A 27409-nucleotide genomic window follows, 5' to 3' on the forward strand; every position below is an offset into this window, starting at 1 on the left:
GGTGAGGCGCGCGCTCCCGCGGCCTGTCACGCCCCCACGCTCCGCCCGCCAACCCGCTCATCCAGTCCCTCTTCGCGCCTATTTGACCACGCCCCTTTGGTAACTCGCCCCTCCTCCACTAGGCCGGCGGCGCGCGGAAAGCGCGTCACGTGGCGCCTGGCCCCGCCTCTTCCTCTCGGTCCCATATTGAACTCGAGTTGGAAGCGGCGAGTCCGGTCTCAAAATGGAGGTAAAACCGCCGCCCGGTCGCCCCCAGCCCGACTCCGGCCGTCGCCGCCGCCGCCGGGGGGAGGAGGTATTAGGGGGAGAGCGGGGGGGTTGATGGGTAGTGGTCGGCGTAGGGGGCCTGGCTCGGTGGGAGCGGGGAGGCCGGGTGGACTGGTCGGCGGTCCCGCGCTCTGCGTTGAGGCGGGTGGTGGGAGGGGGAGGGGAACGCGCCTCGGAGGCCACCTCGGGGTCCCTCACCCGCCTCGTTTACTCTCTTGGCTGTAAAGGTGGCCCTTCGGAGGTGCGGGGTGGCTGGGGAGAACTCGGGAGGGCAGCCGGCACACCCGCCGTACAACCTCCTATTTGAGGCCGAAGGAAGCATGGCGGGCCTGGGCGGGAGCGGTTGGGAGGAGGAGGTGGGGGAGGGGAGGGGACGAGCAGGCACATCCGGGAGAGCGAGCTGGCGGGCGGCGGCCACATTGACATTGATCCGCTGCCGCGTTACGAAATGGCGCATTGGCCCGCAATGGCCGTCGCCTATCTCTGCCGCTGGGGAAGAGCGCGGGATTGGAAGCAAGAGAAGGAGGTGGCCTGGCAGAAAGTGCCGCAAATGGCCTGGAATCTTAGGGCGCGGTGCTTTTCCTGCAGTTCTGTTCGCGCCTGCGTAGGCTTTGCAGACTTACGACGAGATTTTTTTTTGTCAGCATTCAGTTAAAATAAAAATTTTTAAAAGTTTGCTGCTTTGTAATACTTTCTGATCTGTTCTTGCTGAAGTAATTAGAATTAAACATGTCTTTTCCCCATGGTAAAATGGGAGCTTGAAAAAAATTTTATGGGTTTTAGGAAGAGATCGAATTGTTGCATTTATTTATTCAATTCATTGGTTGAGCCTCATGTGCGTTGGGTCCAGCGATGGAGCCCACAATCGTGTATGTAGGGAGAATGGTCTTACGGAGCATTTGGCATGTAGGGAGAATGCTCTTGAGCTACCTAGCGAATTTTGAATTTTGTTTATTGATTTGAGGAAGAAAAACAACAATTTGTTGTTCTATTTACTGCTGCTTTTATTGGTTGATTGTAGTACGTGCCCTGACCGGTGGTTGAATGTGCAACCTTGGCGTATGGGGAGGTATACTCTAACCAACTGAGTTTCCTGGTCAAGGCTGAAATTTTACCTTGATTTTCCTCATGGGTCTGGCTATAGTTTGTGTGTTTATTTTAGAGTACCTCAACCACAGATGAAGTTTTCATGTGCTCGAGATAATTTTATGTGGGGTATGGTTGGGTATTTTTGTTTTTTGTTCATTTTGTCAATTTGGTGTTCCTGATTAAATGCATTTAACCAGGACTTGAGAAGATAAAAAGTAAGAGAAGTAATGCTTTAGGTTATTCATCTTTTAACACTTTTTTCTAGCAGGGGACAGTCTCTTCATAGTAAGTGCCTTAAGCTCTGTACCTTTAGAAGACACAGGAAGACGTTAGAATGTAAATGTGAGCCCCTTTATGTAAGGACTTTGGATGAATGCTATGTAAATGCGTGTATTAAATGGCAATTTATGTAATTTATTTAAAATCTGGTTAAATTGTTTAACTGTTAAGTCCACATCTAAAAAAAGGTCTAAATTTAGATTCCACATCTAAAATGAAATTCTTTTCACGCATAAATTTTAACTGCAGTTTGCCTTTTTTTGTGACCCTATAAAATGTATGTGGAAATTTTGCTAAGTGATACAAGTGCTGCACGTAATTGGTTAAAAATTGGTTACAGGAAATCATCAAGAACCATGGGTGTTTTTTTTTTTTTTTGTCTGTTTTTGCAGGGGGAGATTAGCTTTTTTTTTTTTCCTTTAATGAAAATACTTACTTTAATATTGTCTTGATTTGCTTGTAACCGTTGGGTTTCTTTAAATTTGCCACTGAAGACTTCTAGCTTGCATCTCACACAGCTTTGTGGTTTAAAGTTAAATGGTGGACAGGAAAAGAAGTGGAATGGATGAAACACTGCTTCTACGGCACTTTGGTTTCTTATAAAGCAGTTTTTCAGCATCATCTGAAATCCATCCTCAGGCACTTTTGTAGCTTGAAATTAAGGGACTTTCGATTCTAGGATTCCCTTGGACCTCATTTTAGTTGAAGTGCTGATATTTGGAAGGCTGGTTATAGGTTTTCTTGGTATTTTGATTCCTTTAATAAACATGAGATTTGTGTGATCCTTTTCCAATTTTTAACTGAACAAAGTATTAATGATACAGCATTTGATAGTTTATATTTGAGTGGAGTAAAGGCTTGTACATCTTAACAATTTACCTACTAAAAGAAATAATTAAAGTACATTGGTTTGTTTTCTTAGGGCCACGATCCAAAGGAACCAGAGCAGTTGAGAAAACTGTTTATTGGTGGCTTGAGCTTTGAAACTACAGATGATAGTTTAAGAGAACATTTTGAGAAATGGGGCACTCTCACAGATTGTGTGGTAAGTTACTAAAGAAACAAAGATTCTAGAAAGGGGTAGAGGACTTGTGGAGGTGTGTGTCAATGCTTTAAATTTTTTATTTTGTAGGTGATGAGAGACCCTCAAACAAAACGTTCCCGGGGCTTTGGTTTTGTCACTTACTCTTGTGTTGAGGAGGTGGATGCAGCCATGTGCGCTCGACCACACAAGGTCGATGGGCGTGTAGTGGAACCAAAGAGAGCTGTTTCTAGAGAGGTATTTTAATTCCATGTTGTGTAACACGTTAAAATGTAAAAAATTGTTTTGTGGGGGGTTTTGTTTGGTTGGCTGGGGTTTTTGTTTTTTCTTTTTTTACTTACATGTTTTGTACTAACAGGATTCTGTTAAGCCTGGTGCCCATCTAACAGTGAAGAAAATTTTTGTTGGTGGTATTAAAGAAGATACAGAAGAGTATAATTTGAGAGACTACTTTGAAAAGTATGGCAAAATTGAAACCATAGAAGTTATGGAAGATAGGCAGAGTGGGAAAAAAAGAGGATTTGCTTTTGTAACTTTTGATGATCATGATACAGTTGATAAAATTGTTGGTAAGTAAGAACTTTAATAAGAAAGTGGAAGAGGCTTTTTCTACTCTAAATTTGCCGTTTCTACTCTAATATTACATTGCATTGTGGCATATAAAGTATGTGATTCAGTTTTCATGAAGTGAGTACACTTTTGTGTAGCCAGCCTGCAGATCAGAAATAAACATTAACATCCTAGAGTACTCCCTCATCCCCACTCAGAAGTCACTACCTTCTTGATACTATTTTAATGGTGCATAATGCTGAAGGATATCATTTATATGTGCTTTTTCAAACATCAAATAACTTTTGTTTGTTTGATTTAAAAAAATTTAGTTCAGAAATACCACACTATTAATGGGCATAATTGTGAAGTGAAAAAGGCCCTTTCTAAACAAGAAATGCAGTCTGCTGGATCGCAAAGAGGTGAGTAGTACCAAATGTACTTAAACAGTAAATGTGAGTGGTGTTTATAATGTTCTTAAAGATTTTCCTTGCCTGTGTTAAAGGCCGTGGAGGTGGATCTGGAAACTTTATGGGTCGTGGAGGAAACTTTGGAGGTGGTGGAGGAAACTTTGGCCGTGGTGGAAACTTTGGTGGAAGAGGTAGGGTGGTTATCTTAGTTTTAAGTGTGTGTCTACCTAAAATTTCTTGTAAGTTGAATGTTACTCTTGTAACTCATACCTTGATTTTCCTCAGGAGGTTATGGTGGAGGTGGCAGCAGAGGTAGTTATGGAGGAGGTGATGGTGGATATAATGGATTTGGAGGTGATGGTAAGTTTTTTAAAAAACTGATACTTTGACTTTGTTTCCTATGCTCTATTGTAAACTAGGTATTTTAATTTTTTAAATTTTAGTCAAAACTTAAATGGCTTAGTGGTTAAAGTATGCCTCTGAGCCAATATAGTAGATGACTTTTTTCCTGTTAAGATTAACATTAGCTAATTATTTTTTGGCTAATTAGGTTTATTATACTAATTAATCGATCTGCCGTTATATCTCAGGAGACTGTTTACTATTTTCTTCAGTGAATTGAAAAAGAATTTAATTTAACATCAAAAGTATAAGCATTTAAATTCTAACTAGCCCAGATTTTTGGTTCTGTTAACCAGGCTTTAAGTGCTAAATCAATTCATGGGCTTGCTCTTCAGTGGCTTAAATGGAATATAAATTATAGTTTAATAAGTTGACTTTCTATACATTTGTGTATATGACCCTCTTTTTCTTTTCTCTCTCTCTCTCTTTTTTTTTTTAAGGTGGCAACTATGGCAGTGGACCTGGTTACAGTAGTAGAGGAGGCTATGGTGGTGGACCAGGATATGGAAACCAAGGTGGTGGATATGGTGGTGGTGGAGGATATGATGGTTACAATGAAGGGGGAAATTTTGGTGGTAAGTTTTCGCTTGTTTATATAGTTATATTACAGGTGTTTAAAAGTGTTAAAATGTAGCATTTGGTGGAATTTCATGTTGTGTAAAATTAGAAAGCTCAGTTGATAGATAGTTGAACTGAATTTCCTTAATGTGCTTGTTATATAGTAAATTGGTAGAACGTATTCAACTATTTGTACTTGGAATGGACGTTTATTGGTGATATACTTATTGCCAGAATTTTACCTAACTTCAAGCACTTCTAAACTGGACAGATGGGAACAGAAAATGGTTAAAATAAATAGGATGTCATCTGGGGTCTAACTGATAAGAGTGCTTTTAATCTGAATGTGTCATACAAATTATAAGGAAGACTGCATCATTACTCTGATACTCAGTGACGAGTTTTGTTACCAATGCACTGAGTTTCAGACTGTATTAATTCAGCAACAGTAGGTTTTTCTTAACAGTTAACTTAGAATACATTCTGTCACTGATTTAAAAGTTATATTGCATCAGAATTAAAGTGAATTAAACTGACAGTTTTGATGTTAGTGGTAAGAAGGAGAGAATACAGAATAGAATGTAGAATCAAACAATTCGACGGCTGTCTAGATAATGCTCTTGGGACCACCTTCCACTCTTTCTTTTCTTACCCATGTCTGAGATTTACTAGAGAACTTCCTCAGATGAGGAGTTCGGTAGCTTTGTAAAATCTCTTTTTAAAGGGTGAATGTAAGTGTTGTAGAGTATGCTGCCATAATTGTTAAGATGGTGTACATATATTAGAAGAAGGAAATAATTATTGTATTAGTTAATCAATTTAAAACTTTGTAATTTCAGGTAACTACGGTGGTGGTGGTGGTGGGAACTATAATGATTTTGGAAATTATAGTGGACAACAGCAGTCAAATTATGGACCCATGAAGGGGGGCAGTTTTGGTGGAAGAAGCTCGGGCAGCCCCTATGGTGGTAAGTGATTTTTTTATCAAAATTCTTTGTAACTCTTAAATTTACAAATTCCTGTATATTTCTTTTAAAATTCTCTACGTGTATATTTCCAGGTGGTTATGGATCTGGTGGTGGAAGTGGTGGATATGGTAGCAGAAGGTTCTAAAAACTCAGCAGAAAAGGGTAGGTATCTTTTAAATTTCTATTATGATGATAAAAACATATGTGGAACTGTTCACTGAGTGTAATAATTTTTTTATCCTGTATTATTCAACAGGCTACAGTTCTTAGCAGGAGAGAGAGCGAGGAGTTGTCAGGAAAGCTGCAGGTTACTTTGAGACAGTCGTCCCAAATGCATTAGAGGAACTGTAAAAATCTGCCACAGAAGGAGCGATGATCCATAGTCAGAAAAGTTACTGCAGCTTAAACAGGAAACCCTTCTTGTTCAGGACTGTCATAGCCACAGTTTGCAAAAAGTGCAGCTATTGATTAATGCAATGTAGTGTCAATTAGATGTACATTCCTGAGGTCTTTTATCTGTTGTAGCTTTGTCTTTTTCTTTTTCTTTTCATTACATCAGGTATATTGCCCTGTAAATTGTGGTAGTGGTACCAGGAATAAAAAATTAAGGAATTTTTAACTTTTCAATATTTGTGTAGTTCAGTTTTTCTACATTTTAGTACAGAAACTTTAACAAAATGCAGTTTTGAAGGTGTTTCCTTGTGAGTTAACAAGTAAAGAAGACCATTGTTAATCACTATTTTGTATGAATTTTGCTAAAGTTAACTGTAAAGAAACACCTGCTGACTTGCAGTTTAAGGGGAATCTATTCTCCCCATTTCCAAACCATGAAATGAATGGGCTCTGACATGTGGAGAGAATAGATATTTGTATGTTTGCATTGTGTGTTTTAGATAAATAGAATTGGGTATTTAAATTAGAATATTTGTGACTTTAATAGCATTAAGATTTACCTTCAAATGAAAAAAATCTCAAAATTCCTATTTGGTTTTGTGCATTTTTTCCCCCCAAAAAATGTAATCATGACTTTAGTGTGTTAGCTTTGCTGAGAGTCCTAGCCGTGTTTAGAACGTCTCCATTCTACATTCACCTTGGTCACATGTGAACTGCTGCCATAGTTTTATTTGGGTGTAAAGAATGTCTACTGCCCTCTTTTAATTCTGCAAAGAGGTAGTGGATGTTTTTCCTTCATTAAAAGTCATTCTTAAAAACTCAAAATACAGGACCACTAAGCCTCTGCTGTATCTGAGCAAATTGGTGGCTACCTTTTTTCTTTTTTAAAGCACAAGAGGCCCATAAATCTTCAGTTACTTTCTTTGGTTTAATATATATTTTTTTGATATAAACTCTCAAAGCAAGAGAATAAAAATCACGCATTGTTGAACCCTTAACTGGCTGGCATGCTTTCCTGTTTGTACCCTCTACGTGTTACTGGATGGAACAAAGGACAGTCTAGATCAAATTGACACACATGACTCAATGTAGAAGTGTAACCACAGTTGCTTTAGTATGAAGTTTCCACTTTCCAAAGACCTGAATTTAAATTTGGATCGTCTTGAGTTCTATTCAAAATCCCAAAGAACACACTGTTATTCTATGTGTATGCTTGAACCTAAACCATGTTGATATAAGATAATTTGTTTGGAAAACCGTGGGAGAGAAGATCTTTAGATGATAAGGTCGTATATATATATACATATATATAAACATCAATGTTTACTGTTTCGCGCCAGCCTAGTGCTTAAAATTTCATTCAAGCCCTCAGTATGTGCCCTGCTGTTATTATTTCTTTGGTAGTTGAACATTGAATTCAAGGTTCTTATTTTTGTTTTAAGAAGTACCAAGCAAAAGAAGCAATAAAAAGGGGAATGGGGCGTGCTAGTGTTTGCATATGCTCTCTTGTTGCTCTAATTCTGTGCCTCTGTGCATTAATATTTGGATGCATGCAATGCCAGCATGGAAATCGGTCTTCACAGATACTACAGTTTTCCAGAAAACACTCACAAACCAATAAATGTAACAGACAACATGCCATTTGTTAATGGACGAATGTGAATAAGCAGCATAGAAAATAGGCAATAATAGAAAATGGTTAAGTCTTTAACAACTGCAAGTGTGGTTATTATATAAATGGACACTGTCAATGTTTATAACTTAAACCTGGGTACCTGGTCAAAATAATGCTTGGGAAAGATTTTATTAAAATTGAGCTGAATTGTCTCAAGTTCTTTTATTCATATAATACAGGTTGAAGGAATGGGGGGGATGTTAACATTTCCTGTTTCTGTGTTTGTGGAATTGTTTGACACAACCTTGACAGTATCCTTGAATGGCATATGAAGTCAATTGTACTGTTAACGAACTTTCTGTGTTCTGGAACTAGTTTAATAGTGAAAATATTTTCAGTAAGTTGATGTTTGCAACCTATAAGCAGGTGAAATTGTGTATGTAACCTGTTTATAAGTTGTATTAGCTTAGTTCTTGTGAACAGTGTGGAAAAGTAAGCCATGAGGAGAGCGATTTAACCAGCTTTAAAGGACCTAAGATGTGCTTTTTAAAGCACAGTGTGGATCAAAGGAGAATTCCCTAAGACAGGACTTCAGCAGCCTTTGAGTATGGACAAGTCAGCATAAATAAAGAATGACAAGGCAGCAGCAGCAAGAGCTTCAACTACAGAGAAGTGAAGGCATAAGATACTATGATGATAGTGAGCAACTTTACAAAAGCTAGTTAAATCTGCTTATTACAACTGAAATATCGAAGAAGGTCTAGCAGGAAGGAGCTCTTCGCCTTTTGGAACATCAATGAGAGATAGTTGCCACAGTCACTAGGTCTAGCATTTAGACCTGCAAGGAAGGGCAATAAGCATTAGGTAAGGCTTGAATTTGAATTTTTTCACTAATTAAAGAGTAATTTTTTGTAAAGCAAGGTAAGAGTAATCTTTTTGATTTGCAGGTTGAATGAGAACCCTACTTGCCTAAATGAGGAATGTCTTTCCTACCATCTTAAATACGAAGGTTTCTGGCTGGGTAAGGTTTGTAGCTCACAGTAAAACCTGATGACACCATTTGTTTCCCTACAAATTTCCATTATACACTTAAAATTGTTAGGTACATTAGCAAAGCTGTTCAGCTCAAACTGCATTTTGGAACCACATCTAAATGTTTTTAAACAGTTCTTAAAATTTTTCCCTGCAATAACCATGAGTGTTCATGTGGAATGAGATGTGGCCCCATGTACAGAATCCATCATTGGTGTCTTTAGGTAGGGTAAAGTCAGTTTTTGATGAGAAAGAAAGGGAGTAACCTCAGATTTTGCAGGATTTTTGTAATGAGCATGACTTAGTTGTAACAAACATGAAGCTGCCAATCCTAGGAAAAACACCTTGGAGTGAACTTTTTAAATTGCCAGATGATGTAAATACCAAAATAGTTTCCATTAAGGGATTTCATATATAAGTTCTCTTGACTATCAAATCAGGGAATTACTTGGACTAAAGAATAAATATTTGGTCTTTTTCTGTTTTATTTTTTAAATGTCATTTAACATGATCAGCAGAAGCAGTGGGGACCTAATTACACTAACACTCATTTTTAAAAGACAACTTCCCAAAGAACAATTAAACTTACTGTTCAAATTATATTCTGATTTCATAAGGTCTGTTGCTGCCCCAAAAAGCCTTGTCAAAAATTGAGATTTGCTGTTAATTCACTTAAAAAACAAAAACACTTGAGGGGTGTTTAAAACTAGTTTTTAAATTATACATAAATGAGATTCTTTCATAAACAGGAGTAAGTTTGCCCAGAGTTTATTCTCACAGAATGACTGGTGGTGTCTGTTTATCTAAATTGGGACTAAATTTCTACATATCACTGTAGAACTGAAGTGTCGAACAAGGTAATTTACTTAACACATTTTCTTTATAACAGTTTTAGTGGAGCAAATTTCCTAAGGAAACATTTTTAAAGGTGGTGTTTTTGGTCCATCTCATTATGAAATAAAGTGATTTGATTTAAATGTAGTTACACTGTCATTTATGAAAAATACAGTTCTTAATGGTACTAGTAAACAATTCACAAGGGAAATAAATGGTCAAGGCAAACTTCACTGGTTTTGTCAAAGCAGCTCACAGATTACTGCCTTCTACCCCCCCCCCTTTTTTTTTAAGCATTTCCCACCTGTCCTAAAGATAATAGAGACCATTTGTTACGGAACTATTAAACAATTGAGATAACCTTGGTTTTAAGAGTCCGGCTATAGAAGTCACAATTTGATGTCATGAAATGGGGAATAAGCATGCTAATGTACAGGGGTAATGTAAGGATTGTTAGCTTATATATAAGTATTCACAGTTTTAAATTTCAATGTTTTCTGATTTTTAAGACGTAAGAGGTGGTCTGTAATGGATTCAAATGTTTCATTTGTAGGATACTGAAATGTTTACAGAAAGATAACTTTTTCATTAAAATATTTTTAGAAATGTGTGTGTTGTTTTGTCACTTCACATTGTTCATCTTACTTAAATGCTGTAGGTGAATATGACATAGTTTACTAGTAAGTAAGAAAACAACGGGAAACTTGGAAGGAAGGAGCCTTTACATGTCAATATTAAAAGTGGGTTCTGTTCAGTAGAAAACAATGGTCTTGGAAATCAGCATGGAAAAGTATCTTTAAAAGCTTACTGCCAATTAAGGATTTAAGCCTTTTAAAAGACTACGATTCTGGGAGAAACATGTAGTTAAGGATAACTGCAATGTCCAATTTTAAAGACAGTCGAGCAAGTGGAAAAACGAAGGATGAAAGGGGATTCCATCCAGATGCTGGAAATACTGGGTTTCTTTAAGGCAGTGAATTTTTTTGTGCTTCTAAGGATGGGTTGGACAACATGCTTTTTAAATAAATGGCAATTAAAATTTGGTAAGTTTGTGAGGTGGGGTTTTGATAAATGAGAAAAACAACATGGATTCTTAGCATTAATGGCTGTTAAGATCATGATAAGTAACAATTTGAACTGCAGCCATGTGGAGACAGGATTGCAACACATGAAGTATTAAAATAGTGCAGGCAGGGATTTCACATATAGCTGTACCTTATAATTCCAGCAATACTTTAATTCCAAACGCTCAGGATTTGACTTACAGCAAAATATTTTTTTCAAATGAAAATACATCGTTACTTGAAACTAAAATATTTGGATAAGGTAAATTAGAATTATACATGTACTCACTGCAGACCAGTTTTTTTTAAGATTACAGTTACTTTTGCAAGAGGGGTCCTGATGAGGTTGACACGTAGAATTGAAAGTGCCAAGGGTTCAGGCAGTAAGGTAATAGTTAAAATATTTGCATGTCAGATTTTCAAATAACAATGGCAAGGGTGTGTTAAGATTTTCACAAGATAAATGGGCACAGTACTGAAAACCAAGTAAAGGGAACTTACCTATATTTGACTTATTGGTAAATAATGGATGTGTAGTGGCTTTAAGTATTTTAAAAGCTGGTTAGATTTCACTTAAGTCATTACAAAGCATACTTAAAGGGCTTATGAGGGATGGGAGATTTTTACAAATGTTAGCCATATCTGAAGCAAAATAGGTAATTTATATAAATACTAGTCTATGCAGTCAGATGTTGAATAAACAATCCTTTACAGGGGTGTCCAACTTTTTGGTGTCTGGCATGTTACATTGCAGTACATGATAACGAAAAATCATAACTGTTAAATACTTGATCTTGGGTGGTGTATTTGAGTTTGATTTGTTACCCCCCTTTATACACCTTCATTTAATAGGTACTGGGGCAGATGCTACTAGGTTTTGCCTAACTGAAAACTTGAGAAGCACAACTTATGTAGTTCTGTGAGCTTGAGCAAGTTATTTGGAGCTTAAAATTTTATTCTATGCCATACTACCCCCCTTGGCAGTTTGATGATGCCAGCTGACCCCCGTAGAAGGTTGATTTTATATGCATTAAGTATGTAGGTAAAAGCATTACACTGAACATCTAAAAATATTTGACTTGGTAAGGTGTGCCTTGAAAGGGGGCCAGCTAGTGGTAAGTCAAATAATTGGGATACATATATGGTATTTTGAGGTGTTTGGCAACAGTAATGTGATTTGATGACAGTCACTAGTGTGATTTGCTACCCATATGGAGAATGTTGAATTTCACTGATGCTACCAAAAGTAATTTTGTCCCTGTCCAATTTCTTGGCCCTAAGTTCTGCCCAGGTTAAAAATATTTCTAACTGTGTGTGTGTAAATAGACATAATACCCATCCCCATTGAGTTTGTTGGGAGTTTGTTGGTTAAATGTAAAAATGGACCAAAGAGCTAAACTTAGTTCCTGGTCCATGGTCTCTGAACATATTTTTGATAATCATGGGTACTGTCTTATGTCCTGAAGCATACATACACAACCTTTTAAAGGGTGACAAAGGTAATTATGCCAGTGTCATCTCCACAAATGATTCAAGTTTTTATGGTCTTTTAAAGTTTTTCCAGTTCTGAAAGTGAAAGCTGAAACAGGTCTGCCAAGTAGCCTTCAGATAGGAAAGAATTGTGTATGCTGGAGGATTAAAAGCAAACGAATGGATATGGGAAGTACTACAGGATACATTTATGCAGCCTTCCCATCCCTTGGAAGCAGACTTGAGAAATCTCAGCAATAGAATGGTTTATATGAAATGCACTATCATTCAATTAAGGTTTCTAATGAAATGCTTGATACACCTCAATGTAAAACGCATGGATACATAATTTTGAATTAGAAACAGTTCAAGTAAGGGTTAGCAATTAGTCAAATTTAATCTGAGGACACAAAGCTCAAATATTTCAAATCAGATTAAGTGGTGAAACCTTTATTTTTTTTTAGTCATGGGTAAATTAGGATTTGTTATACACATGCAGACCTCAAATACTGTGGGTTGGTTCCCCAGCACCCCAGTGAACTGCAATCTTTGGTGGTGGAGGATCTTGCCTTAGATTTGTAAAATATCTGAAGTACAATAAAGCAAAGCATGATAAACAAGGTGTGCCCATTTTTAAGTGGTTTAGTTTCTAATACACAGTATGTCTAGTAGTTAAAAGTATCTTTTAGTTACATAAACTTGACTACATTAACTTGACAGAATATTTTGAAATTTGATTAATTTTTTAAAAAATGCTGTGTTGTGAGCAAAGGAATCTGCTCTCAGGCTAGTGAAGTCTGTTTTGGTCTGTCCAGTGGTGCTCTCCCTTGAAGTAGGTGACAGCCAATTCCAGGTCCTCCAGACAGGGCTGCTGGGAAGGGCCAGCGTCCCCCAACTCCACCCCCTCCCACAATTTTGCTTAGTGTACTTTATTCAAGATTTGAAATTTTTGTCTCAAGATTGGAAAATTCGTCTGCGGGGATCTAGTCACCACCATTACAGGAAGAAACTTCTTATTTTCCTCGTTCTGTTGCTTTGGGGGTGGAAATTCTTAACCAACCAAGGAAAGTCAGCACAATCTTCACATTTGAATGTCTAGAGCCATTACCTTAAGTCACTTGAAGCCTGAGCTTCCCAGTCATCAAAACCAACTTCAATTTAGCTAATTGGACTTCACTTTTTTCACTTGCAACCAGAAAGCATCCTCATACAAGGCTAAAGAAAAGGAGAACACGCTCATTTGTAAAGTGTGTAGGCTCAGTAGTATCCTCTACAGTCCCAGGGGGCCAACCTTTCGGCATCTCTGGGCCACACTGAAAGAAGAGTTTTCTTGGACCACACATTAAATACATTGTGACACAGTCACACAAAATACGTTTTACGTGAATTTACAAATCTGTTGGGCTGCATTCATAGCCACCCCAGGCCATGGGTTGGACATGCCTGCTTACAGATGAGGAAACAAGCCTGACTGCTTTGAGGTTCTGGGGGTCATTCTGGAATGGCAGCAACAAGCCCGGGTCATCTGGCTCTAGAGCCCGTGGACCTCTGCACTTCATTTTTCCTAATGGGTAGATAGCACTCTGAATAGTTTGCACATGGTGCTTATCCTAAACCTGCTTAACCCTCAAACCATTTCTCCACTTGAAAACAAAACCAACCTAAACACATTGGTTTAGGTGAGGAAATAGTCAATGCTGTCAATGGTTTATTTGGCAGCAGAAAGATTTTCAGTTTTGAGGGGGTCTTGATTTTGTACTTGATATTTTTGTTTGCAAGCTGGTGCTGAATCCACTGAGGCAGACCAGCCAGGGTAAGATTAAACATTTTAAATGAGCTGACTTTTCTCACCTAGACCTCCCTGTAACTAGTCTCTATTGCTGGGCAACTCTGTTCTTGAAGATATTCAAGTCTTCGATTCCACTTTCACCCCACATAGAGTGTCAAGAAATCCACCTAGTTAGTTACCTTCGAAATGTAGGATTCAATGCCTTACTATCACCCTGGACCTAGACACCAAATTTCCTATTTTCAACTAAATCTTTCATGTGAGTATTGCAGAGCCTTTCCATTGGTCTCCCTGCTCCTACATTCACCCTCTAGACCAGGGGTGTCAAACTCATTTTCACTGGGGGCTACATCAGTCTCGGTTCTTTCAAAGGGCCAAATGTAATTTGAGGACCGCAAAATGTAACTACCCTTAACAGTTAAGAGCTCAGTGCTGCCGCCAGGTAACAAGGTGGAGAGCCCGATTTATGGGCCCTCAGGCCTTGTGTCTGCTACCTATGTTCTAGACTATTCTCAACACACAAGGCAGATGTTACTTCTATTCGACACCTTTTCTTCTCTATTGTCAGCCATATAGAGAATATTTTTCTCAAGCCTCAGAGACTTTGGACTTGCTGTGTCTTGGGTGAAATACTCTTTTCAGCAAACAGGATGGGTTTCCCACACCTTCAAATACTGCCATCTCAGTAAGGTTTTTCCTATTTACAACCCTATTCTAAGTCACGATGACTTTTTGCTGATCTTCCCAGACCTTTCTGGCATAGTATAGTACATTTGCTGTCTTTGTCCACTAGTTCTAGGAGGACAGGGTTTCCATTTTGTCTTTTTACTTTATTTTTAAGATTTTAGGAGAAGGGAAGGAGGGAGAAGGAGAGAAACAACAATCTGTGGGAGATTATGTTGACTGGTTGCCTCTCACACGCTGCCAAATGGGGACCTGGCCTGCTGGGACTTGAACCTATGACTTTCTGGTTCTCGGGCCAGCACACAACCCACTGAGCCACACCAGCCAGGGCTGTCCTCTGTACTTTAAACAATACCTAGCACATAGTTTTCATGTCAAGATAGACCATTTTCCTTGTTTGAAATGTGCCTACTATTGAAGTAATAAAATATCTTTTTGATATATTTCAGTTTTCTATATCTCTGAGTAAACATTCTGAAAATGCAAAACACCTAAATGTACTAAATGTATTGTCATTTAAAATACTGTGAATAAACTCGAATGAATTACAAGAAATTTTAACAATCATAATATTTATTAGTACAGCTTTTCCACTAAATTTTTTTTTGCCAGAGCTAAACAATTTAATATAAAAAAGGCCATTTCTTTGTTCATATAATATTTATAAAAAAGTACATAGTGGTTAGTTTTGCAACAATTTGCTTTTAGCCAGATGTCAAAACATATAAATCTATGAATGTAACAAATGAGATAAGAACAGTATGACTAAGTTTTTGTAGTATTTACACGCGTACAGAAACTATCTCAAATGGTGCTCTAAGAAATTAAGTTTGCAGTTAAAGTGAAACTGATTTCAGCATACTGATAACATTTAATGCTTTTAAAATTTTATATTCTACTTTAGTTTTGACTATAATTTTGCATAGAATTATAAAGTATTTCTGCATTTCACATCACAGTAGGAGCTTTTAGTATACATAACAGTACACACACACACACACACACACACACAACTAGCTCAGAAAAGGTCAGATCTTCCCATACCTAGTTTTTCTTAACATCTGGCCTCTTGCTCTTGGGAACAAGGAATACATTGCCATCTCTCGTTTGCTGCAGGGAGTATTCACTGGGAGAGTAAGGTTTTCCATCTTCATCTCGGAGCATGCTGAAGACTTCAAGATACAAGGTGCTGAGTTGTTTTTTCAGTAGATGGAGGTTCTTGTCATTTTCTCCTTTTTCTTTGAGCAATTTTTCTTTTTCATCTTTTAAATGATCCAAATCTTGCTCCAGTTCCACTATATTTTCCAGTTTTCTTTTTCTGCAATTCTGAGCAGCCACTTTATTCTTACCCCGCCTACGTATATCTCGAATTAATGCAAGCTGAGCCTCGTTGAATTGCTCCTTGGACATCATTTCATTGAAGTCATCAACAGGAAGGTTAATGATTTTTTCTACAGGGAATGGGATATGGAGAGCTTTTGCCCTTAGCTCATCTCTTGTGAGATGAGCCTCCAAGCGGTTTGAATGTTTGTCTTTTGTGAAAGGGGTTTTGCGATGACCGGGACTTACAGGCAATTCTTTCTTTTGTGTGTTTTCACACTGGGCATCACACGTTGGAGCACTGTGCCCCCGAGATGGTGACAGGGGTTGAACTATATCCCCAGAAGGCTGTACTGGCTGTGTTTTAGGACCACTGTGTTTGACACTCGAGGGGGCACTATCTATCTCTTCCATTTCAGAATCACTGAAACCAAGGGGTGTGTCTCCATAGATAGAAGACTCCACTGAGTGTTCTGGTGATGCCAAGCTGGGGCTGGTGTTCAGTGAAATGCCAGAGTCAGAATCATTGAATTCCGTGCTTTCAGGGTGGTTTTGATTGAAGGCTTTACAAAGTAATAGGTCAGAAACATCAATGGGCCCGTCGAGCAGTTCAGAGAGTGAATGGTTGAAAGTAGCAGAGGCGGACATGCTGTTGCTGTTACTGGGCTCTGCTATGAAGGCAGAATAAAACTCATCACCAAAATCTGTGTTTACTGTGACGTTTGAGTTTAAGGAGTTCACTGCCAACTGACTGGGGTCTTCTGTGGGGAGGACGCTGCTGCTGAAGGAGTCCTCAAAAGCACTGAGAAAATGTGGACCGCAGTTACTTACTTCTTTCTCCAGTGAAGGGGTCAATGAGTAGAAATGGTAACTGTTGTCAGCATCTGCCTGTTTGGTTTCTGGACTTGGAACCGTGCTAGGCTCACCCAGTTTGTCATTTTGAATATTAAGACACTGCATGGAAAAGAAGTTTATACTATGTAAATCAAGGTTACATATTTTCCATAGCTGACAATCTGTACCCGAGTAAAACTCCCCACTCCCATTTCCCTCCAAGCTGCTTTCTTCTCCAGTTCAGAGAGAACTCCGTTTTCAACAGGTATATTTATGCCCAAGCGTCCGCATGATTTTCAGAGTTTCTAGACCAACTGCAAGCCATCTGGCCCCTTTCACAGAATAGCATTTTAGTGAGCAGTGAACTGGTTGGAAAGCACCCTCAAACCCTTCCTATGGATAGGTGACATGTAAATAATAAATGACCAGAATGACTAATTTCGAGGCACTGAATATAAAATAGCATCTTTAGCATTGATTTTATTAAGATCTTAGTTACCTGTAATTCTGGAATGGATAATAATTCCTCCCAGACTTGCTCAGTGTCCTGCTGCATATTATCTAAATCACTGATCAGCTGAAGGATAAGAGGTTCAGGCGACTGATTCTGATTAGGAGCAATAAAGACTGGGTTCTCCGCGTGGCTGGGAACTTCAGGAACAAGTGACTGAAACGCAGCCGAAGAAACCTAAAATTGACAAGGCATTGCTCTGCGTGAGTCTGCCGCCAGCAGTGGGTGAGCGCCCTCCACCGCACGCCCCACCACAGCTCCTGACACTGACCTGGCTGCAGCTCTGCGTTCTTCTACTTTTATTTTTTTAATATTTTATTTATTTATTTTTAGAGAGGGGGAATGGAAGGAGAAAGTGGGAGAGAAACATCAATGTATGGTTGCCTCTCATGTGTCTCCTGCTGGGGACCTGGCCTGCAACCCTGACTGGGAATCGAACCAGCAACCCTTTGCTTCCCAGGCCCATGCTCAGTCCACTGAGCTATACCAGCCAGGGCTGCGTTCTTCTACTTTTGATTACTTACAGCCCCTATGTCTACATAAGGAAACATCTTTTTTTTCTTACCCAACTGACTCAAAATTTACTTCTTACTGTTTTGTTTTATCCTATACATTTCAAGGCAAACTTGAAACGGGTAAGAATAATCTTCAGGATTTAATCCATATCTATTAATAGAATATTAATGGTGCTTCAAACATAACAGGTTCACCAAAATTGTTACTGGAACCAGTTTTGGTGCAGAGCCCCACTCGCTCTACTCATCAGCCACTGCTTGTCGTGCTTCCTGCTCCACAGCAGAAAACATCCTCAGTTTTGTATCATGTTGGCTCTGTGAAGTTACGCTTAGGCCAAGGTTCCATTAACAAATTCCCTCCTAAAATGCTTTCCTTCGTTCTTTCTTAATGGAGAGACATTAAGGGGACACACATAGGATGTATTAGATGGAGCTGTGCAGTTGTTATGAACCAAGTGCAGTACCTCATTGTCGTCCACGAACGGGAATGTCTCTGCCAAGAGCTGCATGCAGTCATCGAAGCACAGGGCGTCTGGTTTGGGAATGTGCGCCGCCTGGGTGAAGGGAAACACAAAAAGGAGAAAAACTGTTTAACATTCCTAAGCTAAAGGTTCATGGATGAGGTTCCTAAAATGTGTACAGTCTTGTTAATCAAACGTTTCTTAGTTCAGAAACTTGTTTAGTGTCATAGTTAAGAGCACAATTGAACCAAACTGGGTACAGATTGGCTCCCCCCATTTCCTGAATGCACTGGGCAAGTTCTTTAACCTCACTGAGCTTCACTTGCTCATCTGTAGGTAAAATTGGGGTAATGACACCTAATTCACATAATCGCTGCCTTGACTGATTGGTCTATGTCGAGCGCCTTAGAACAGTCACAGTGCCTGTCACAGTCAGTACCAACGTAATCCCTGTGACTGGTCCCACTGCTCTGACCACCACTGCTGCCGCCTGATCCTCCCGTGTTGTTTCTATGGCTCACAGAGCCCTTTCTTGTGATTTATGTCCTCCTAATCCTTGTTACCGATGTAGGTCAGTCAGGTATCGAACTCGTCAGGAGGCTGCGGCTGGCAGTGACTGGACATGCTCATGACCCCACAGTAAAAGGCAAAGCTGGAACTCAAATCCAGATGTTCCAGCGCCTGGGTCAATGTTCTTTCCTTCCCAGGAGCTGAGTACTCCGTACCTGGGAGTAGTTGGCAGACCCACTGGTTTCTGACGGGATGTGCTGGGCTGGCTGAATTGGGAGGAATTCACCCGTCTCTTCATCTAGTTGTAACTGAGCGAAAAAGGCTTTCTCTTGCTCCTTTTGCAGTTGTTCTTGTCTTTCCTTTTCAAGTTTCTTCTGCTTTTCAAGCTCATGCTCCTTCTGTCGTTGACTGAAGTCAAACACTTCTCGGCTCACCCCCAGATCGATATCTTGCCTCCAAAGTATGTCAATCAAATCCATATCCTGCGTTCCAAAGAAAAAAGAAGGACAGAGACCACATTAAGATGGTTTTACACTGGCAGATACCACAGAATTCACCTTATGCTGTTGTTGCTGGGGGCGGGATGGGGAGTTATAAACAAAATCCGAATGGGACCCGCTGTTCTGGAAGGGCACAGTTAACCACTCAATGAACCTATTCGTTTAAAAGACAGCAAATAACCTACAAACACAGCCATCCATTCTAACCATTTATTATTTGCATTATTAATGGTGGTAGGGGTCATGACAGAGCAAAGTTAATAGATGTTGCACATTAAAGTCCCTGAATTAAAAGAACCCCCAAACTTGTTTGATGGAATACAAAAATTAGAGCCCTGGCTGGTGTAGCTCAGTGGATTGAGCGCGGGCCTGCAAAACAGAGAATCTCGGTTTGATTCCCAGTCAGGGCACATGCCTGGGTTGCAGGCCAGTTCCCAGCAGGGGACACATGAGAGGCAACCATACATTGATATTTCTCTCCCTCTCTCCTTCCCTTCCCCTCTAAAGATAAATAAATAAACATTTTAAAAAACTAGAGCAAGCACTCCAGGCCAATGGTTCATTATGAGAAATGGGATTTGAAAATCATGATTGAATACGTAGAATTTTTTTCTGAACCTGCTCAGCAAATCCAGTTTACAGAGTAGGGGGAAAAAACCCAAGTTAAACCATCAGTCTAGCAGTTGAGGAAAAGCACCAATTTTCTGGGTTTTCCTACATTGGCTTCTCTTTTCCTCATCAGTTCTTGCTACTCTGTGGCTCACTTACTAAAACAACTTCACCCTGACCTGAGTTTTATCTTCTGAAGCATGAGCAAATCAGTGAAGTCTTAGCTGATGGTCATCTTGTGACATGGGCCAAGTGAGGGGTTGCCTGTTGTCTACCCAAACAACAGGGGAAGGGACAGTGCCCACTGGGTTCGCTCCCCGGAAATCATAAATAGCCCTTAAACATGCACACACGTGGTTCCAGGGAAGGACAAACAGTACTCAGTTTTGAGATACTGGGAGAACCCCACAATGAGTGAATAGTTATTTTGGTTCACTCGTATATAAGGCTAGACCTGCTTTACAACTTGTGCATAGCATCACACTTTGTATTTCAGTTCTGCTGATGGCTGGAAGCACCAGGCTGGCTCAGTAGGTCTAGAGCTCTCCGAATTTCCGCCTTCCAAGGACAAAAATAACATACTTTTGGCTGCAATGAGTAGCCAGGCTATTTTTACCCAACAAAGGAGGAGCAGGCCACCCAGTCTAGAGCAACACAGCCAGCTGGGTGGTAGAGGCCACCCCTCGCTGTGACTGGAAGTTGGTGCAGGAATCTTATGAAAGCTGCCCAGGGGAGGTCATCACCATTCTGGCCCTGAACAGTGCGTTGCATGGTACAAAGTACACAGGGTAGGCAGAGTTAAAGCGGCACCTGGAGCTCTTCAGAACTGGCTAGGGTAAACCTGTGTTGAAACCAACGCCTATTAAGAGCTTTCTATATGGCAGGCATTGTTCAAAATACTCTGCATGTACAAACTAATCCTCGAAACAACCATATAAAGATCACATATATCCCTACTTTACATGTAAAAACAATGAGGGTTAGAGAGAAGGAAGACCACTAGGAAGGAAGTGGCTGGTCATGGACATGGACCTGGGCAGCCTCAGCCAGGGACTGACTCAAGCTTTTTTAACCACGAGCACACACTAAACATGTAAAATCTGATCATTGACCCCTGTTTCCTAAGTCAGGCAGGAAGTAAAATCAATCCACTCTCCCGGATACCTTGCCTTGACATGGTGGTGGTGTGGTATGAAGTAGCCAGTTTACAGAAGGCTGGATTAAGCACGTCACCTGGGTCATTTGCCTGGCCACGAGCAACAAAACAAGCAATGAAGCAGCATTCACGACTATCTTTTGGGGGGTGCCTCATTAAAATAAATTAAGAAAATAACTTCCATTTTTAAACGATTTGTTTCCATTGTAATGGGCATGTTTACGCAAAGGTGATGTGAAAGACAAAGGCCCAGGTATAAAGAAATCTACTTCAACATTGAGATTAGGTCGGGCCATATCTTCTTGGTGAATGTAGATGCAGCACAGTATCTTTCCTAGACATTTTTCCAAACTGGAGCTATCTGACCAAGGCATTAAGGAGGCAGGTGTTCAGTATACTCACATCTATCAAATGCTAGCACTAAAAATCAAAGGAATGAGTGCTGTCGCCATCTCAGCTGAACTCTAGTCCCTGTAAAACAGGCAGTACCTCTCCTATTCATCTCAACGACTAATGCACAACATGCACTGAGCTATTCAGAAGATCAATAAAGAGAAACCCAAATACTTGTCCCAGACCCTGGGGACCACTCTGACACATGCCTCCCCCGACCCCAGAATGCCTAAGGCCTGGGGCTTCTCCTGGTTAAGAGACTCCAGGATTGATGTCCAGTTTTGACTTTTTCATACTGAAACAGCACTGAAGGAGTTTACGCTGGAAACAACTGCTCACAAATCCAACCATTCCAGAGTATCCCTAGAGTGGTCGGAGGGAAATTTTGAATGTAGTTTACTCTAAAATTATCTGTGGCAATCACACCAAGAGTTAATATAACTGGGGTTTTCCCCCCTCCTTTTCCTCCTCACCAGATGAGATGCCTTGAGTGGGTTCAGATGGTTTAGCTGTAAGTTTAATATATTATTCCAACCTACCCCTAATCATACAGATGTTGGTGGATCTAAAGAGACACGTGAAAGAACTCTATAAAGGTAAAGTGTGTGCAAACACGGTTACGCATGTTGACAGTGGCACATCCTACTAATACCTGTAAGAGACCAAACTGCAGGCCACTGAATAACAATGAAGTCACGGACCTCACTGAGGTGGGAGCTTGAAATAAGGCAATGAAGCTATTTGGTTCTTTAGGGATGGTCTGAAATCAACTACAAGGCACGTGCAACATGTCCTGTTAAAAATAAATAACATGCACTTTTCTGTACACACACGGACAGATACCCATTCAATTGCTACTCAATTCCTGACATGACTACCCTTCAATGCACAGCTCCAAACCAATTCAATTTTTAAAAGTTTCCTGTAACATTGTCAGAAAAAGACATCTTGATGAATCCTTATCAATGCACAGGGAAGAGAAACCATGTAGTAGCATATGGGTTAGCTCTTGAGCTGAATACCCGATTATCTTATTATCTGATCTGAAACAATGGGGGACCTTCGCGACAGAGCACTCCTGCAGCCCTAGCTTCCTGTCTCCACCAAGAATGCCACCAAAAGATTTCCAAGTGCCATCGAACTGGGCAGCCCTCCCTGAGGTCGTAATGGGCCCAAACAGGCTTCCACGTGTTCTCAGAGGCCTCCCTCCGTGTCTCTGCTTGTTTTTCGGAATGTTTATTCTTGCTCTGAGAAGTCTCTGAAAGAAAACTTCGGCTTTAAAACTTTTTTTAAACAGTTGTTTTGATCAGATTCAGATTGCAGCAACAATGGGTTTTCTTGACACAGCCTTAATAAATAATACTCTGTTACTGAAATTTTCACCTAAGTTTCAAAAGAAAAAACCTGCAGGGATTTGATACTGTATAAAACACTCAAAACTTTATGTGGAAAATTAGGACAGTTTCACCTGACCAGTAGGGTCAGTTGGCTGGGTGTCGTCCCACAAAATGAAAGGTTGCTGGTTCAGATCCCAGTCAGGGCACATGCCTAGGATGCAGGTTCGATCCCTGGTCAGGATGCATATAAAGGGCAACCCATCGATGTGTCTCCTACATCAGTGTTTCTCTCCCTCCCTTCCCCTTTCTCTAAAAATAAATATATAAAATTAAAAAGAAAGCAAGGACAGTTTGTCCCACCCAAGACTCAGAGCTGGGAAGCCCCACAGGCTCAGGGCTGCGTCTGTCCTGTACTAACCTAACACTAGCGGACAGTGAGTGTTTCCTGTCAGGAGCCCTGTGACTGGGCGCATGACTTGTTCCACAGATGACCCATCCCTGCAAAGCTGAGCACCAGCTAGGAGGAAACAGTCCGGGTGGAGTGCCCAGCAAACACCACGACAGTGGTCAGCAGGGAGAGGAAGTGCGTAAGGAAGAACTCAAACTGCGCTGCTGCGCACAAATCCCAGGCGGTGAGGAAGCGCAGCCGCCCCCGCCCGGGCGCCCCCTCCGAGGCCCCAGGGAGGAAAGCTGCTCTGCACACTGGCAAGTGAGGCTGTGGGGAGAGGGAAGGGGGGGGGGCGGGATGGGACGGGGAGGGGAGGGGCGGGGCGGGCGGGTTCAGTTTGCACAGCACCCTGGTGGGTATTTCTTTAAGATGTGAAAGTTTTCGGAGGGCAAGGCGGGCGCTGGCTGGGAGCCTTCACATGCCACGTGGAGCAAATGCCCTGGCGACTTAGTCTCTGAGTCCTTATTGTTGTCCCTTAGTGATTCCTTGACTATGTTTCAAATTATGTTACTGGCTTGGCTTAGACAAAAGACAATTTAATAAGAAATATAAATGTTGGACAATTTGCATTAAATCGCCATCTGGCCCAAAGGAAATACTCATATTTAAAATGTATGTATCATCATTTGCCATCTGGGTAATCTGTTAACATGTTTCATGGGAACTCAGAATTTGGACAAACCATTTTGAAACAAACACCTTTGTTCCAGGATAAACAAAGAAGAAAAGCCTTGCACACAGAATCCCGTACTAAATATATTTTCTTGCAAGCTAATTTCAGTGCCTAAACAAAACAGCATTATCATACTCAGAAAATAAAAAAACAGAACATACAAAGCAAAAGTGAAAATACCAGACATCACAATCCTTTCCTAAATTAAAGCAACTCAGTAAACTGAGGCTCTGGCAAAGTATGTGAAATGAAAAAGAAAATGGCTACTGTCATAAATGCCCACGTGTGAATGAGGACTGCACCCTGCAGTTCCCTGCCCCCCTCCCCTCCCTCGCCCGTCCTCTGCTTTGTCCAAAGAATGGCAGGAAGGTGGTGGGAGGTTTCCTTCTGAAAGTCATTTCACCAATAAACTGCTAGAAAAAAATAAACTGCAGATTACTAACTCTGTAAACAGAATGAGAACTGATCTTCACTTCTAGTTTAACAGTATAAGAATTCAGACAATATCTCAAGTTATTCCTGCTTAAAATCAAGTATTTTCATTAAGCAAATAAATCTTGAAATTTACTCCTCTGAGATTTTTGCCATCTAAATGTTAATTAACTAGCATTGAGTCTAAGTTACACTTGGGTAACGTTTTTCTTTTACACGTTTCAGTCTTTATATTATGCCCAGGTGATTTTATATTACTTACCTAAAAAGTTAAATCTGATTGAATATTTTTTTCCCATAGAAGCTGCTCAAATATTTTTGAGCGGTCCTGACCGGCATGGCTGAGTTGGTTGGGCGTTATCTTGCAAAGCGAAAGGTCGCGGGTTCGATTCCCGGTCACAGCACATGCCTGGGCTGGGGCGCATACAAGAGGCGACCAATAGATGGTTTCCTCTGGCAGTGATGTTTCCTCCCTCTCTTCTCCCCCTTCCCCTCTCTCCAAAAAAAGTAAGATATATAAAAATATATTTTTAAGCAAAACCAGAAGGAACGTGAATCACATCCTACCTACCATGTCAGGGTATAAACCAAACAAAGAGCAACAGACGACAGAAGTGACTGAGGTGCGCCTGAATTCTGAAGTGACAAGACAAGGAAAAGGGTCTCTTGGATCCACAAGGCTGGTCCTTACAGTTACAATCCTTACTGAAAAGTGAAGTACAATGACACCAAGCAAGTGTGTTTTTAAAGTACGTCCCACTTATGGCCATTATGTTTCCTAAATATTTATCAGCTGGTTACTTGTCTTTGCATCTCCCCTGCTTCTTCATTACAAGAGAGTCAACACGATGCCTGTTGTTTTCTCAGTGAGAAGGCAGACGACAGGTTGTCATTCTTTACAGTTTTCCCACGTTCACATACGTTTGGTTCTACTGAAGTGATCTGCTAATTTTGCATACATTCCACCATAACTGGGAAGTGGGTGATTAAAAACAAAGACATGATGGGGAGGAGGGTATAAGGGAGATGAGTGCTGACGGAAGGAGACTTGACTTGGGGCGGTGAGCACACAATACAGTGTACAGATGGGTTGTGGAACTGTGCACCTGAAACCTATATGATTGTTCACCAGTGTCATCCCAATAAATTAAAAATAACAACAAAGATATCCCCTCAAGACCAATATATAGAATCATAAAATGTTACTGATGGTTAAGGGCCTTCCAGCCATCTAGGCCACATGTAAATGGCATGGGGTTCATCTCTGTGTAACAACAGCTCCATTTTGAAAATAACTGCCCTGTGCTGTGAATGGTGTGGCTCAGTGGATTGAGCAACAGCCTGTAAAGCGAAGGCCTGCCAGTGGGATTCCCTGTCTGGGCACGTGCCTGGGTTGTGGGCTAGGTCCCCACTAGGGGGTCCCTCTCTTTCTCCTCCCTCCTCACTCAAAATAAATAAAGAACTGGCCTGGCAACTAAGTTATACATGTCAGCAGAAACTCCTAAAGGTAGTAACAGTTACCACTAATCCAAGTTTTCCTTCTAGAAAAATCTAGATTACTTCCCTAATCTTCAACAAGCAGTGATTTTAAACAGCATAAAAATAGTCAAACACACACCAAAAGAGGAATTAAGCGAAAACCCTAGACGACAGATTTGCTATTCCCTGTCTGTAGAACCATCCTTCGGCCCTTTTGTTTCTCGGCGAGAAAGTGGTCCCGTTTCCTCAGGCTGACATGTTCCTTCGTACAGACACTTTCGTGGGCTGCTTCCTGTTCACAAACAAGTTTCTTAGCAATGACTCAATCTAAGAAATATGATCCCACCAGCTTACTGGAACTCACGCATTACGCTAGTCTGCAAACTGCAAAGCATGATGCAAAGATAAAGCAAGACTGGAAAGTGACCAGAACAGGAACTTGGATTTTTTATTTTCACAAGAGACACATAGGTATTGGGCAAAAAGGAAATCAGAAAGTTACTTTCCAAAATAGTTGGTAATCCCACTCACTACCAGAAGTTCAGGGATCCGACTTCTCCATGAAAGGGTTCACACCTGGCTCCCAACCAAGCAGCGATTTGCAATGTCTTTCATCTCATGGCACACATAAACCGATTATTAAAATTATACAGCACATTGAAAAATAGACTTTTTGCCAATCTGACATAAAAATAAGTAAAATTTGATTTACTCATACCGGACAGCTACTGTTGTGTTGGCTGTTGTCATTTTTTAAATTTGACAATCTAAGGGGAAAGAGCCCAGCGCCCTGCATGTTTTAAACATTCTGGCAGCACACCAGTTGAAAGTGCTGCAATGCAGTTATTTCTTGGTGGTCTGTGTCCGTCTCGGCAGGACGCTGCTGCTGGCCCTCAAGGGATTTGTGTGAGGGACATCGCTGCTCTGCCAGGAGAACGGCTGGGTTTAATAAGCAAACAGTCATTTTTCTGATGTTTTCTCCATGTCCGAACAAGCCATGTATGTGTGCAGTTCTAGGTGCTTTCGTCCATATATGACAGGAATTTCTCACCCTTGTGAGTCAGTCTTCTATCACTGTGAGAATTGACTCCACAGGGAAGCACACACACAGGCTCGCACCATCATTAGCAACAGAACCTTCGGGAGCATTGGATCTCACTCCCTAACCTGCTTTACCTTGTGTGAACCTAAAATCACTGGGTGGACTGACGAGGTGGCTCAGATATCCACGTGAAAGAGCCCCACCTACCCACCCTCCTGAACCCCACTCCCACGGGGCACCCAGGGAGGGAGGGCAGGGCTCCGGCACTCGCAGACACTCCTGAACTCCCTGAGTGATCCTTTCCCCACTTTGGGTCCTGCACTTGTAAAAAGCAGTTATTTATTTCAATCTTAAAGGTCATTTTTCAGATTTAACTGCCTAGAATTAGCTTTCAAAGGTAAAGAACAGGACGGTCATCCAGGTAGGGGGCCAGGTAAGCCCCACGCGCTGTCTGCTGCTGTCAGCCGAAGACCTCTGCGCCCGTGGTGGTGGCGGGCACTGGCAATGATGATGATTGTTAGGTCAGAATGTCATACACACTGTGGATGTAGAGAGAGCCTATTTAAAGTACATAGCTTCCTTTTTTTTTTTAAATTTTTAAATTGCAGTTCCCGTTAAAATATATCCCAAGGGATCTGTTTAATTTTCTTAGGGTGAACTTTTTTAAGTATGAGTTACTTTTTAAAATAATAAGCTACCAATGGTTATAACTTAATTTTTCCAGAATGGCGGTAGTTACAATAA

The 27409-nt window shown here is 40.7% G+C and overlaps 2 protein-coding genes across 8 annotated transcripts in view; one reads left to right on the top strand and one right to left on the bottom strand.

Moving 5' to 3' along the window:
• The first annotated feature begins 139 nt into the window (after positions 1-139).
• On the top strand, positions 140-10048 carry HNRNPA3 (heterogeneous nuclear ribonucleoprotein A3). Of its 3 annotated transcripts, none has more exons than XM_037130016.2 (11): positions 140-229; positions 2558-2680; positions 2768-2914; positions 3036-3246; positions 3559-3648; positions 3732-3827; positions 3922-3996; positions 4479-4613; positions 5436-5564; positions 5657-5726; positions 5821-7784. In XM_037130016.2, exons 1-10 carry the CDS (start codon positions 224-226, stop codon positions 5707-5709), a joined length of 1065 nt encoding a protein of 354 aa, XP_036985911.1. In that variant the 5' UTR covers positions 140-223; the 3' UTR covers positions 5710-5726; positions 5821-7784. The 3 variants fall into 3 exon arrangements, with proteins under 3 accessions (XP_036985911.1, XP_036985910.1, XP_036985909.1); XM_037130015.2 differs by lacking the exon at positions 5821-7784 and adding an exon at positions 8520-10048 and having other exon boundaries at positions 158-295; XM_037130014.2 differs by having other exon boundaries at positions 159-295.
• Positions 10049-12401: 2353 nt separating this feature from the next.
• The window catches only part of NFE2L2 (NFE2 like bZIP transcription factor 2), a 33167-nt gene continuing 18159 nt past the window's right edge, over positions 12402-27409 (bottom strand). For 4 of the 5 annotated variants that reach the window (XM_037130024.2, XM_053665023.1, XM_037130025.2 and 1 more), the window contains exons 2-5: positions 18812-19078; positions 18090-18179; positions 17099-17287; positions 12402-16719 (exon numbers count right to left, since the gene is read on the bottom strand). In XM_037130024.2, coding sequence (XP_036985919.2) covers positions 15490-16719; positions 17099-17287; positions 18090-18179; positions 18812-19078 — 1776 coding nt within the window. In that variant the 3' untranslated portion in view covers positions 12402-15489. Of the gene's footprint in view, positions 16720-17098; positions 17288-18089; positions 18180-18811; positions 19079-24406; positions 24496-27409 lie in introns of those variants that run through there. The other variant, XM_053665024.1, reaches the window with a different exon arrangement.

This window comes from Artibeus jamaicensis, unplaced genomic scaffold (genome assembly GCF_021234435.1).
Source record: "Artibeus jamaicensis isolate MK-2021 breed Jamaican fruit bat unplaced genomic scaffold, CSHL_Jam_final contig_391, whole genome shotgun sequence".
Taxonomy (NCBI): Eukaryota; Metazoa; Chordata; class Mammalia; order Chiroptera; family Phyllostomidae; genus Artibeus; species Artibeus jamaicensis.